At 49.3% G+C, this 15,051-nt stretch overlaps 1 protein-coding gene across 2 annotated transcripts in view; it reads left to right on the forward strand.

Moving 5' to 3' along the window:
• LOC119448567 (Down syndrome cell adhesion molecule-like protein 1 homolog) overlaps positions 1-15,051 on the forward strand; it is a 272,760-nt gene that overhangs the window by 132,710 nt on the left and 124,999 nt on the right. For both annotated transcript variants that reach the window (XM_049665462.1, XM_049665461.1), the window contains exon 3: positions 92-256. In XM_049665462.1, coding sequence (XP_049521419.1) covers positions 92-256 — 165 coding nt within the window. The remainder of the gene's footprint in view (positions 1-91; positions 257-15,051) is intronic.

The following is a 15,051-nucleotide window of genomic DNA, read 5'->3' on the forward strand; positions in this document are numbered from 1 at the left end:
TTACTCGCGTGCTGGTGATTACAGCTGTTCGAAGATATCTGCGGAAGGAACCACTCCCACAAAATCTTTTCTTTCTTTTCTTATTTTCCAGTGGTGCGCCAAAAATACTCGGCCGAAGTGTATGACGAATTCGTCATCTCCGGCAACACAGCGGTGATGAGGTGTCAAGTGCCGGGATACGTGACCGACTTCGTCACCGTGACGTCGTGGATTGAAGAACCAACCGGCAACGTCATCAAGCCGGGAATAAACTCAGGTAATGCGTAGCCCCTTGCGAACGAGTGCACGCTTTATCCACACTGTAATGAAATCCAGAATCCAGGGACGGATGGCGTCTTAGTTCAATACTATTTTCGTATAATAGCGGTAATTCTAGTTATTCTGTCGTTTTAAGATCCCATTGTGGCTCTAGAGACCGCGTTTCTGTGTTTTTGAGACCGTTTGTTACACCACGTTATTTTCTTTTCGTGGTAGCAACTGAGGCTGATTGGTGGCTGGTTGCTTTTCAACTGATGTAAATGAATCTTGAAGTCACTTGAACGTCCAGCGTTATTGTAAAACATGTTGGGTTCGAAAGGCTTCCCTTACGCAAATCACGATATTACTGCGGGGTTGGGCGACGCGTCAATAAATACCGAAATTATCGACAGTTCTGATGAGTGTTACTTAGCGATAGATCGTGCGCGTCAGATGCCAAACTTAACATACCAGAAAGCATATAAAGCAAAAACGATACCGTAACTACTCTGTGTGAAACTGCTGATGCACTGGTTCGGAGCGAAACAACGAAGTTAATACGAGGAGGGTTTTTCACCAATACTACGGTATAAAACAACGGCATAAAGCTGGGCAGTTTTGATACAGCCTCAGTTCTAGGAAGACACTGCTAAAATGGAAAAAAAATGCGACAAGTCAAAAGCCAGAGTAGTGTGATCATTTGCGGCGAGCTATAATGCAGGTTCGAATGTGTAATACGTGCACACGTGTTTACTTTTTCACGATCACCAAAGCAAATGTTGTCTTGCTTTTGGTTCAAATCATTGCCTCTGTCCACGAAAGCTATCCAGTCGAATAAATGCTAGGAGATTCCAGACTGCACGCTTTCTTTTCTTACATTTGAAAGGCAGAATTATTGAGCAAGACGCGAATGATGGCATTATAACATCAATTATCACTGTTGTCATTATTGCAAGTGGAAAAAAATATCAGAGACAAACTAACCAACTGACATGCTTACGTTTCTTTCGACATCGAGCTTTAGGAATCTGTGAATAATGCTACACAGATAAACTAATGAGTGTAGTGAATTCCAAGAAATGTGTCCTTGCCAAAAATTTGCCCACGAGGTAGCAAATGTCCTGAACAAAGTCAGTTAAAAACGCCCGATTACACACACACACACACACACACACACACACACACACACACACACACACACACACACACACACACACACACACACACACACACACACACACACACACACACACACACACACACACACATATATATATATATATATATATATATATATAACTTGCAGGCACCGAAGTTTTTCCCACCCTGTAGTTCGCACACTCTCGAGCTTCACAACTGCGCCAGCAGTAAATCAGGGCCAGAGAGAGACAACAGCTTTCCGAAGGTAATCAAAACTCCAAACCAAGGGGGGAGGAACGCCGAACGGGAGGCATCAGCCGCGCACCTTAAGGGCCACACTCAACTCCGGTCGGTCTGTTTTGAAGCCGGCGGTGCGCGCGCACCCGGTGAGCGAGCCGTACAGGAGCGTCGGCACTTAGCTGCAGAACCCAATTGGAGGCCTCCGAGCTGCATAATTCACGTCGGAAGAGCCACGCAGCGCCTTAATACCTCCCGCCGCCTCTAATGCTGCAGAATAGAGAGAGGCCGCCGCCGCCTCCGTGGAGGACGCCAGAACCCGGGGCGGCGGTGCAGATGAAGAATTCACTGCCGCCGCACCGGCCAGATTCTATACGCACCGACAACATCGGCACGCTTACGCAGAGACGCTCGCGCGGTCGCTGCACAGCCATTAGGGACTGTTCATCAGTATAATAAAACGGAAAAGACGACGACTCTACGGAGCACGGCCGCAGCAGGCGGCGGCGCGGGCTGGTGCAGTGCAGTGCTTCGGATCGAGGGCGTTGCTTCCATCTTTCTGGAGGAGCGTGCGGGGGAGAAGTGACACCGCTTATAGGTGAAAGACGAAGAGGAAAGCCAAATGGAGAAAACGGGGAGAAAAGGGGAGAGAAAGAGAGTAAGAAACGGGGAGCGAAGTGGAAGCACGAACGGAGCAAACGAAAACAGGGAGGAAGTGCACAAAGGGAAAAGCACGGGAGACAAAAGTACGGGAGGCAAGTCCGCCGTGGGGCTCGCTGAAAAGCGGTGGGAACTAGGGAGGCGCGTTTCGGTGGCGGTTTCGAGGGGAGGGGGGGGGGGGGGCGAGGGGGAGGCTCGTCGGGGGTCCGTAGCGGCGTTCTTCCCTTGGAGGACCCGTCGCCCCGAGAAAAGAGCGATCACTTGCAGACGTCTTTCTTGCCGCGGTGACGTCACTAAATGGGAGAGACGCGCGCCGCCTGATGACTTACTTCCTATATAGTATATACCACTGGCTGGAACGGCGGACTACGAGGATATCGGGAAGTATGCGGGGGAAAAGAGTTCAAGAGAGAAGACGCGGTCGTAGAAGAGAGGAAGCTCGTAGCCCCGATACGACGAATAATAAGAAACGCCGCCAGCGACAGAGACTGTCGACGACATGCCGCCAGACAATGGGTGAAAAAAAAAACTGGTAACTGGCAACTTTCTCCATGAGCTGCAGTACTCGAGACACGCGCAACGGAGAGCTCTTCCATAACTTTCTAGCAGCAGCAGCATCTCCAGTCTTTCGCAGCCGCTGTACTTCCTGACATTGCTCCCCCATTCTGACGGCACTCAGTTACTTTCCTCGCCACGAATGTTTTAACGAAGCCGTGGACAAAGCGCTGTCTTCCTAAGGATGACTGCAGTCTTTCGCGTGCCAGTGTGTCCTCCTTCCATACTTTCTCTTGCGTGGTGCGTGCGTGCGTGCGTCATTTAATCTACTAGCGGCAGATGTTCCGACAAAGCATTGGACGAAACGTCGACTTGTCAAGGATGAGCTGACGAGGAGAACGGAACAATAGCCGGCGGCTCAACTTATAGAAAACCAAGTTACTGCGCTCATGGGACCGGCGAGAAGAGACGAAGAACAAGTTAGCGGCTAGTTAAACGAGCCGTGTTTTGAGGCATCAACAACAACAAGTGTAGTTGGCGTCTTTCGCGGTGAACATTCATCTGTGATTACAACTATAGTATTTGCAAATATGTAATTGCGTGTACTAACTTCTATAATAGCACCGGAGCTGAAATCATGATTTCTTGTTGTGTTAACACCAATGTGGCGTGGGAGTGCAGATATTCAGTGCTACTTAATGTGTTTGAGATAGCGCAGCTATAACCAATAGCTAAGGCCAACGCAGAAAGTATTCAACGAGTACGACCAGCAAACTACAAAGCAAAATAAAAAAGGAATAAGCATGGAAGGGCACTATCATATCAGAATACTATCAACACTTGATAGTATTCTTCTGGTAGAGTATTGGTCTCGGTGAGCGCGCTACCGCTGCCGTGGCGCTCTGATGCAGATTAATATTCATTTTGCCAGAAACGTTCTGACAATTTACATCGCAAACTAAACATTATTCTTCCTCTCACTGAGTCATTTCGCTTTCTTTAAGCTGCCACTGTTTGTGGAAATCTAGGTAGCAAGTTGAAAAAGAACATTCTGTGTGCTTCACAACATATGGTCAAAACCCGAACATGGTTCGTCTTTCCCAATATCAAGTCTGCCGAAGCCTCCTGCATTCAGACACCGGGCTTCCCGATACCGCCTGTCTAGCATATGGTACTGCCTGTTCACCATATACGGCTAACAGGAACTCGTTTCAAGTTCCACATATGTTCTTACCAACCTTATACTTGCTTTAAACACTCCGTCGCGTTTTTCACCTACTGTATTGACAGCCGGTGAGGTTATTATTAATTATTATTATGTTACAGCGAAAGAATTCCCTCACAATTTTTAAGCGAAGCATGCTCGTACAAATTACTCCAGTTCTGAGTGGTGTCATCGTTGTTCGACTGCTGGCATTGTGTGTATGCGCACGCAGAGTCCGTCTCTCTCAATTTATGTTTAATACGAACAATTATTGGTATCGATTCCCGTGCTTCTTCGTTCAACGGGTCGGTTTGTGTGGTTTAATTTTGACCGACGAATGTAGCCCCAGTGAACGCCACTTTATTCAGCGTAATCAAAAATATAAATCACGACATAAAACCAGTACATGCACATATTGTCAGCTCGTAGATATCCCTAAAGGCCACAGACTTCTCAATGAAGTAGTGAATAATATTCAAGCGACTCTTTGGTTGTCTTCAATTTGCTATACACGGACTAGCACATTATTGAGCCACTGAGTATGAACCACGAGGTATTGTGCCACTGGGCACGTTCCCGTCGGCACGTGCCCGTCCTTAGCCAATATTCTAGAATGAGTATGTGTTATCAGATGCTCAGGCTTATATAGCACGGAGTTTTGACAATGTAGTGCCAGTGAGCACATCTCTGTTTTGATTATACAAAAAATTGATCACTTTATAAAGCCTGTACGTTTAGTGGCGGTTCATGGGTATCCCTGAAGCACACAGACGGTGACCTCTAATGAAATCGAGCATGATATTCAGCAGCCTCGTTGATTTTCTCTAATCTCTTATATTTGGCCTACCGCGTTCTTGGGTTCATCGAATCAAGCACTGGGTATGTGCCCATTATTGGCCAATCCTCTATAATGAGTATGTGCAACTGTGACACAAGGGGGTAGAAAACCGGATGGGGCACTATCGGATGTGCGTCATCCACTAAGGATGGGGCACTATCGCTTCAATATACTTTAGGCTGCATACTCCTGGTGCCACCTCGGCGCATACATTCGGGGGGATTGGCCAAGAATGCATACACAACAATATCGCATACGCAATCCCGAAGTTCTCTGCATGTTCGGGCACCATACTTGGTGACTCAAGTTGTCTAGTAGGCCAGAAAGCCGTCAGCAGCAAGCTGTCTATTCGGCCACGTACCCAGCGACCCATGTCTGCTCGGTGAGACATCAGCCCAGGTCAACCGCGTCAATGCGAAAAGAAGAAAAAAAAAGCGGCAGAACCCATCTCACGATGACTGTCGGCGGTAATGCTTTTAAAAAGCATTGAATCGATATGACCACACAACGTATTGCCACCGTCGAAACGAGTTATGTATGCGGCGTGTACTGCAGCGGGACTCCTCTTTCGTGCTTCCTTAAGAACACTCGGCGCCCTCTAGCGCCGCCGCCGCCAAGCCTGCGCGTGGCCCCCGAGATGCACGGCGCGCCGGTGCGTGCGAACGCTGAGACACCCGTCTTGCGGCAACCGGGCTCCCCTCTCGTGCTTCTGTCTGGACACGATGCGCCGTCTAGCGGCGTTGCCGAGAAGTCCGCATGTGGACTCCGAGACGAGAAGCGTGCGCGCCGGTGCCTGCGAATGCTGAGAATTATTCCCTCGTCTGCCGCACACCCAGTGGCACTACCCAGTTACCCAAGTTGACGAGAGGTTCATTGAAAAGAGGCATACACCCAGTACATTCGTGGCGCAGCCTACTAAATTGTCGGGTTTCTGTCCTTGAGGAGATCTTGTGGCATGGGTCCAGTTCCGGTCTGCATCGGAGAAGTTTAAGGGATCTTTTTTTCGTAATTTTAGTGCCGCTCCTTCCCAGGGGCACGTAATTAGTTACCCAAGTTGGCGTCAAAGACGCTCATTGAAGAGCGACACACACCTACTGGCACGTACACAGTGCTCCAAGACGGCGTCAAAGAGTTTCATTGAACAGCCGTACCTTCCCAGTCCCCGCTACTACAGTGACCCATGTTGGCGTGAAACAGGAAAGAGTGGCACATACGCGTATGTACATATTGCCTCATACTCAGTGACTCAAGTTGGTTCGATGGCTGGTTTTGAACCCTGTCCCCTCAGCACAGCAGCCCGATGCGCTACCCACTCGATCACGGGCGACACAGTTACCCAGATAGGCGGGAAAGCATGGGATAAGAAAGTCTTTCCCCATACAGAAGTCGTCAGCACATTCTGTTTTGAGTGTAGTAATCTACATAAAAGTCAGCACGCACACTTGAAGATTGCGCACTCGATTAAAATATTCAAGAAAGAATAGAGATGCACCAGTATGCTCTCTTAAGCTTAAATAACAGCAGCGGGAAAAAAGAAATATTACGAGGCACTCGCAGCAGGCGTGCAAGGTATAGACGTGTGGCACGTGTATCCTATCCGATGCTCAACTTAGTACGCGAGGAGCCCTACGCGCATGCGCGTCACGGCAAACGTATCCACCTTAACTTATTTAGAGTGGACAGAGTCTTCGTCCCTCATTGCCAGCTCTATATATAAGGCTGTTACATTCTACCAACGCTCGAGTAAAGGAGTGCCGCACTGCTGCAGAGTGCCCAGAGAGAGACATGGCTGACGTTAGCGCGAGAGCCGGAAATATCTAGCCGCAACACGGCAGGGCCGCTCAAATCGGGAAGGCGGTGGCTCACTCCCGAACAAACGCCCGGATTTTTTTCTCGAGATGCTCCGGCCCCTCCATTTCCCGCGGCTAGCAATTTGTGTGCGCAAGGAAGAGGCGCCGCGATGGCTGCAGCTCGCAGGAGTTGGCGCGGCGGTGCGCCTTCGCGGGAAATGGGTCACTTATCCCAAAGACAATGGAGCGGCCCCGGCAAACAATGTGGACGTGATGCGCCGTCTTTTTTTCCGAGCATATATAGTGAGGTAGTTTGTTGACGAGTGTACGCGCTTGTAGGAAACGAAGTCGACCAACCCTCCCGTTCGCAACAACGACCCCTCGTGGATGAGGACGCGCGTTTATTGCCCAATCCCAGAGCGTTCCAGATTGTCAGTTTATGTATGTATGTGTGTATGTATGTATATATGTATGTATGTATGTATGTATGTATGTATGTATGTATGTATGTATGTATGTATGTATGTATGTATGTATGTATGTATGTATGTATGTATGTATGTATGTATGTATGTATGTATGTATGTAGAGTGAGTGTACGTACTTACATTAACACTCACGCGGAAGCGTTCATTGTTGCAGTGGTGGTGGCTAACGGCGCGTGAATTTTACGATGCTGTCACGAACAGAACATCTTTATATGGCGAGAAATTCGGCGAGTAAAATAATATAGTGCTCGAGGCAAACCGCGCGGCAGATGTCGAAAGACGCGGAGCAAAATTAGTATTGATTTCTCCTCAGGAATTCATCGCCTCGTATTTTGTGTTTCAACGATGCGTGAAAAGCAGCAGTTTTTGGCGGCTCGCTGGTACGAAGAATTAAGCAAAAAATAAAAAAAGAAATCTATTTCAAATAACGTAGTATGGTTATACTGTGAAAAAAAAAGACTATAGAAGTATTCCAAGACAGTACTTATCGTTCGTGCTTCAGTCGCAAGGCGTGTGCAGCGCACTTCATAGGCGTCTTTCACCGAGCCTGTTTAAAATTATGTACGGCTAACAGGAGCCTCAAACCACTACGACTGAGACGTCGTCGGCATACCCTCGATTTCGAAGGGCTCCTCAGACCAAGGAGTAGCGTTGTCCCAGAGGCCTGGAGATTGACCAGGTCGATCAGCGGAGAAGGCCTGGGCACAGACAAGGTGATGTAGAACGAAAAACAAGGCGCCTAATTACGTCGTTACGTATAAAGGGCGGTCAGCTCAACAATTGGTCTCGTGAACAAAAGGTGAAGGCACTCCGGCTGACGAGGCGTGACGCGTATAAGGGGATTTCAAGTCTGTCAACAAAGCAACAACTTTTAGTATTTAACTATTGCTGTGGCACTCTGAAACTTCGAGGACTGGCCTGTGTGAGCCTTTGACGGCGGTATGCTGTCCGCGCGCGTGCACGCAATCACCACGTCTTTCCTCCCATTCTCTCTCTCTCTCTCTCTATCTCTCTCTCTCTCACTTTCTTATTCACTACTCCTCCTTGCCCTTTGTAGCATAGCCAACCAGACGCTTTTCTGGTTAACGTTCTTGTCTTCTTTATTTTGTCTCTCTCATAGCCCACGAATAAAAGAGCCTGCTTGTTTCGGCGTTTCTTGGATGGTTCACAATGTCGCGTGCAACAATTGCGGCTGCGATAAAACTATATAGACAGGCCTTCTTCCTCCGTTATCCTTTAAACGACAAAGGACCTTCTCTCCATGCTAGCATAAGCCCTCCTTCTCATCTTTCCCACTGAAGGACATGCAGTCTGGTGGAATCCTGCTTCTGTGCGAACGATCTGCACATGAGAGTTCTGGCTATTGTGGTCGTTCACTTCGTGGGTTGGAGTCGACGACGAAAACTTTTTACGGGAACACAGCTTCGCCATTTCAGCCACTAATTAGCTGAACTCAGCGCTTTCTCCCAAAAACGCTCCGCTAATTTTGTGAAACAAGCTACAGACATTACTGGCAGAACAAGCCGCCGCGATCGTACCCGATGGAACCCCTACAGCGATACGTCAAACGTCGAAGAACTTCAAAGGAGCGGTTCGACGAGAAAGAGCCGCCCATTACTGGTGCCGTTCTTCTCGAGTTGCGGCAGCAGCAGAAAGACCAATGGGCCGCGCGATGCGCCGACCCATCGGCGAGACATAATCCCGGAAAGTTTTGGGCACCGTGCCACTTTCCTATTCTGGGAACACATAGGAGGGAGATATCGTTGCCTCTCGACAAACATCGAGCCGTCGAAATGTGCAATCAAGCGGAGCCTCGATGGCGGAGTGAAGCGGCCACAGAAACCACCGCGCCATCTCTCCTCATATATCGCCGCCGCCTACGCCGCAAGGAATGACGTCCCCCAGCCAGGTCACGTTTCTTCTTTCATTTCTTCTTCCGTTGCATGGCACATGCTCTACGAGACGCCGCAAGAATGTCGTTGTCCCCAACAAACCACCACCCAAGAATGGCGGCCATATCTCTCTCTCTCTCTCTCTAATACTCTTTCTCTCTCTCTCTCCACGCTATCATTTTCCTCATTCCTCTCTATAGCGTATGCGAGAACGTTCCCTCTTTTCCACAGCGCGCCTTCCGCTGGGCTTCCGCTGAAGGGGGAGTCGCACACTATAGCTGACGCGAGACGGCGTCGACCGACCTCCCTGGGCGTCATCGTAGCGGGCGGGGACCCCCTGGCAAACGTCGTCCCCCGCCGCCGTCTGACATTGCCGCAGATGCGAGCAGCCAGAGCAGACGCTCCTCGTGCGCCGCCGTCGTAGTCTGCGCATCGTCACGCGTGTTTTGATGGTGTCGACTCCGCGTCTTCCTAATGGAAGCTGTCTTCTTCCTCGCGCGCGTTTCTCTTTTTTTTTCCCTCTTTCATGACTCTTGTATTTGCCTTTCGCTCTATAAAGGAAAGAAGCAAAATAAGAAACAGGGAAACAGAGAGATCGGGTTAGATAAGAAAGAAGAAGAAGAAGTGACAAAAACGCTCTTTGAAAGCGTGCGTGTGGCGCGCGGCCGGTTGCTTCGGGCGTGTAGCCGACGTCGCATCATGGACGACGACGCTTTTCGGGAAAGCTCTGCGAAGGCGACGACGTTCGGTGCGGTGAAGTGAGATAGGGATTGAACGGGAGATAAGGGCGCTTTCACTTTTATTTAGCGAGTGTAGACGCGAAGGAGACGCCTGCCGACGATCGGTTCAAGAAGCGATGCAAAGCACCGAAACGAGGAGGATGGTGGAAGCGTTAAACGGTGAGCCGGCGGGCGGAGATGCGTGAAGAGCGGTCCTCGAGCGGAGTGTCGTGCGCCGTCGTGGCCTGGCAAGTGGCTGCGTGCTTGACATTGTCGCTTCCTGCCGTTTCCTGTCGTTTCCTGGCTCAACGTACAGACTATCAGTTGGTGGTACTACTTTGGTGGATAATGGTGGAGAAACCAAAAGAGGAGTTGCATACATAGCAGTGCGCTGTCAAAAACAGACCATCGGGCGAAAATGGAAGTGATGGAAACGTCTACGGCTAGAATCCTAGTTGTCTGGTGTGACACTGCCAAGTTATGTTAGCACTTGGCGCGTAGGTATACGTGTAATATTTAAGGAAACCTGTAATAAGCAGCGTTAACGTCAATGTGACAGTGGCGCATCCCATCACATCTATGTAAACGGCAATAAGGCGCTAGAAAAGCGAATCGCGTTAATGCGCCGAGAGAGTAGATTTATGGGGTCAAATTGACTCACGCAATGCGTGTAATCATTGCATTGAGGGGGTGAAGAACGCGAGAAGGCTGCCAGTGTGTGCTCTTCTGCGATCACCACCGAAACGCACTCGCCGGAAACGCGGGTTCCCGTTTCTTTCGGACGAAGGGAGATGCGCCATATGTAAACGCTGTCGCAAAGTATTACAGTATAGTGTGATGCGCCAAGAAATGGGATATATAGGCAGCTGTCGCATTCATGTAAGCGCGACTACAGTTCCACTTGAAACGTAGGTGGGAGTGCTATTAGTGTGAATGAAAGCGATTGTCTGCGAGTAGTGTCAGAGATAACGCAATTTTTGTTTGCCGCACAGGCTAGTTAACGCAATGCAGCGGAACGCTGCGCTTAGTGGCAAGCGACCACCAAGACTCAGACTTTTTCATGTAGTATTAGCTTCAGGAGACATCCACAGTGGCGCACGAGTTGATATAAGTTCAGAGCGCAGCTCTTAGGCGCCCGGTCCAGCGGCGAGCGGCGGCGTCCCATCTCGTAACTGAGCGAACGAGCAAAGCGAAAGATCAGAGCGAACGCGGAGTGCATCGGGGGATGAAAAATGCGGCGAAAGTGAAGACTGCGCGAGGAGGAGAGTGCAGGGGAACCATGAGGCGGAAAGCTGAGGATAGTATGGCGAAAGCGTGAGAAGAAACGCGCAGTTCCGCACACGAAGGGCTTTGCGGTGACGATGGCTACGAGATTGCACCAGAGTAGCGCGTGTTGCCTGTATGGAAACAAAGCGCTGCATGAGCGGAGGTCTGTCTGCGGCGGCTGCTGTGAATCGCAGCCACGCGTCACTGCCGCGCCGCCTCTCGCTGTCTCCCGATTAGCGAGGCAGTCGCGCCACACTTCGCCCCGTTTGTAATGTGCCGCACGAGACAGATTATCCGCGCAAGCCAATATATCGCGAAATGAAAACACGTATACAGCTGCGCTCAAATTTCGCATTAGGCAGTATCGTAATCGTCGGTTAATTTTTTATTTCCATCATCTTGTTTGACTACTAGGACTTTAGCTTACTAATTTTTCCTGTCTTATGCTTCACAGCCATCCGGCTGAACTTTGACGCCATCTGTGCTTGCTTATTAAGTAGATGATTGCATTGTAACGCGAATAGCCACTACATAATTCTCGTGAACTAAGCCAGCACTTAATCTTCGCAGTTAGAGGATGTCATCGTGGCGGCATGGATGCCATTTTTCTAGCGGGTTGATGTACTTCAACGAGCTCTGAAACAAAAAGAGGCCTTGATTTGAATATACCGTACAAAATCAGGTGTTTGATATTGTTACGTGTGGAAAGACACACACGAAAGAGGCTATTTACAATATATTTACACTGGAACCAAACCGCCAGGCCGACACCTTGCTCGCGCCAAGAGCCCAGACACACTTCATCGTCTTTCTCGCGGCGGCTCGTCTCGAGCATCTCTAGATGACATCGTTATAATATGTTTGATAAGTTTTAACTTATTGCACTGCACAGCTTGTGTAAAGCACGCATTAGACACAAACGCTGAATCAATACTTTCCTAAGCGATGCATTTCATTCTAGTGTTTCACCCGGCCGACGTGTTAGTTTAGTGGCTATGAAGTTGCACTGCTAAGCTCGAGGTCGCACGTTCAATCCAGCTGCTGCGGCAGCTGGATTTCGATAGAATCGAAACGCAAAAACGCTCGTGTACTTGGATTTAGATGCATGTTAAAAAAACCGCAGGTGTTCAAAGTTAATCTGGAGTCCCTCACTGCGGAGTCGTCGCAATCAGATCGTAGTTTTGGCACGTAAAACCCCACAATTAATGTTTTAGTCTGTTTCTCCAAATAAAGGACTTCTGAAGTAAATTAAACCCTGACTGCTATCAACATTTGGTGACTAGTTTATCTTTACCACAGTTGTAGTGTTCACTATGCCTCGAAACAAACACACACAGCGCTCTTTGTGTTCGTTTGCAACTCGCCTTGTCCCGTCTTTTGCGCTGTTCCGTTTAAAGAGGTTCACTATGCCTTTGTTTTCTCATCGCTGTGCTCGTAAAGAAGACTGACAATAGCTCTGTTAACTGTTCACGCTTTGCGCATGTTAAGTATGTGTGAATTTGTTCGATGTAATAAACACCACAAAAAATATCTTCGTGATGCATTTGGTCGGAGCACCAATATTCTGCATCGAAGGTCTCAAGTCTCACGCCGGCTGTAGCTCCTTTTATTCCATCATTTATTGCTGCGGGAAAAAAAAAGGGCGGTGGGGGGGGGGGGGGGGGGGGGGCTGTTGCATGTGAGCGCGCGTCTCAAATTCTATCCCGGCTGTTGCTGCGCGTGGCCCGGTGGAGCGCTACTGAGCGCGGCCGCGCGCGCGCCCTATCTTGGAGGTAACCGGCAGCGGTAACAAGGACTAGGGGATTCGAGATGGCTTGTCGCTTCGTGTGCGCTGTGTTCTCGCGCGCATCGTGTTATAGGTTGCGAAATGTCAACTTATGGAGAAGCGTTGAATCTATAGAGGCAGCACGAAGCTTTCGCTAGCCGCTGCTGCCGCTCTTCATCACGCCAGCGTTCTGACAGCGAGTGTCCGCGCTCATCGAGTGAGATCTGTTCATATTTGCCCGTGTGCACGTGACACCATGCTTGTTAATTTAATTAGTAAGCAAATGTTTACTGCAATGTATAAGGTCGATAAAGCTAGTAACCTTACTTCCTAGCTGCCTAATAATTTGCTATCGCAACCAATGCTTCGACTTTCGGGCGAAACTGCAACTTCTTTTACCTCAGCTAGAGTTACTATATATACTACCGCTACTTTGGTAGCATATACAGTAACTCTTGCTTCAGCCGATTTATGGCGCGCTCCTCTGGAAGCAGGGTAAACCATGATGCAGGCTAGTAAACGCGCGCGATTTCAATGCCTCATAACTTTTAGCTGAGGCGTACTTGGCTTCAGAAAAAGTGTCCAAGAAATGTGGATACTGGTAGCGCTGATTTTAATCTAAGTACACGAATGCTCTTGCAATTGAATTTCAGCGAAGTGCGGCCACCGTGGCCGGTAATCGAACCCACGTCCTCGAGCTCAGCAGCGTAACGCCATGACAACTTAACTACTGCGGCGGGTCGATCAATGCTACGCCCCCCCCCCCCCCCTCCAAAAAAAAGTGGTTTTAGGCAAACATTGAGATTAACTACAGAAGATCGCTGTAAACTGCAGCTGCTGGCCCACTTTTCTTGCTCGTTTTTTTTAAAGGAAACAAAGCAATATAGCGACAACGCGAGAACTCAGAAACGACATGCTTTGCACATGCAACGCGTCAGCGCGTCAGCGCCACACCAAAAAGAGGAGCAGGAGAAACAAGCGAGAGAAGCGAGGAAATCTTGTCGAGAAGAAATGGCGACCGCGCAAAAACCTAACTCACGGAAGGGTTGCTTCGAGATGCACATTTTTTGCCCCGTCGCGTGTAAAAGAGGTCGTGGGCCGGCGGGCGACAGAAATCGCTCTCGCGAACGCGAGAGAGAGGGCGCGTGAGAACAACGCTCGAAAGAAGGCTGGTCGACGTTAAAATAAGCACGTGACTGGGGAGCCGCACTGCGTGGCACCATGAATACGAGATTCACTCATTGAATTTTTGATGCGATAGTTCAGGGCCGCGCCAAACGAGGCTGTGCGCAAAAAGAAAGTGTGGAAGAAGGAAATGCAGGGGTGAAAGAAGGGGCGAACGGCTTGGCTGTAGAAATGCAAGGAATTTCTTTTTTTAATGTACCGCGAACAACTGCAATGGCGTGGAGAAAAAACAAAGGGAACGCGTTTTATGTTTAATGTGGGCAATGTCACCACCGAGCTATGGTTGCGTCACAGCCAGGGTGCCCGCGAACGAAGTTTCGCAACGGCTGTATGCATTTCGGAGAAAATAATTAAAGAAGGAAACGGCGCGCGTTCGCATGAATCTCATTTTGCTGCTTACAGGCTCCTTGCGCCGTCCGCGCGAAAGAATATAGGCCCTCATTTTACGCCGGATTACATAGAAAGCGCACGACAAGCTGCCTAATGGTGTAACAATTATTTGCTTCAGGGGAGATTTACCTCACAAATCCATTAGACGGGTCGCGTGTAAAAAAAAAAATGTGAGAGAAAAGTGTACCGTGAGAGGGAGAGCATAGTCGCATTTCTGCGACAAGATCGAGATGGCCAGGCTGGGAACTGCCAAAACGGCTCTATAATAGACAGTTTTAGCAGAACGCGCTCCCCGCTCCGCTCGCATACAGCAAAAGGTATATAGCATATGCAAGGTTATCATTGCGAAGCAGTGAAATTTGTCTTATTGTTGCAATATTTTTAACGATTGAATTTTTAACGATTTTTTTTTCTTGCAAACGCGGGCGGGTGACTTGTCACGAAACTACGACTCGTGAGGCTGCGCCGAGTCGATCGCGCTTGACGTGCTTGTGTACTCAACAAACCGTCGTATTCGCAACTGCACTTTTGGCGCGGAGCTTTATTGCGATAGCAACTATATGGGCACTCCAGTCGCATTCCTGCCAGCGCCGTCAATGTGATGTTCCGTGTTAAGTCCAAAAACGGTAACATTGTCACCGCGCGTCGTACGCTGTATGTGCAAGTGAAAGCTTGCGAGGGTCAGCCGACGATCACGGCTCAATCTCGCGCGCGCGAGAGAGAAAGGCGAGAGAGAGCGGGGGGG

The sequence above is a fragment of the Dermacentor silvarum genome, chromosome 4 (genome assembly GCF_013339745.2).
Source record: "Dermacentor silvarum isolate Dsil-2018 chromosome 4, BIME_Dsil_1.4, whole genome shotgun sequence".
In the NCBI taxonomy this organism is placed as follows: domain Eukaryota; kingdom Metazoa; phylum Arthropoda; class Arachnida; order Ixodida; family Ixodidae; genus Dermacentor; species Dermacentor silvarum.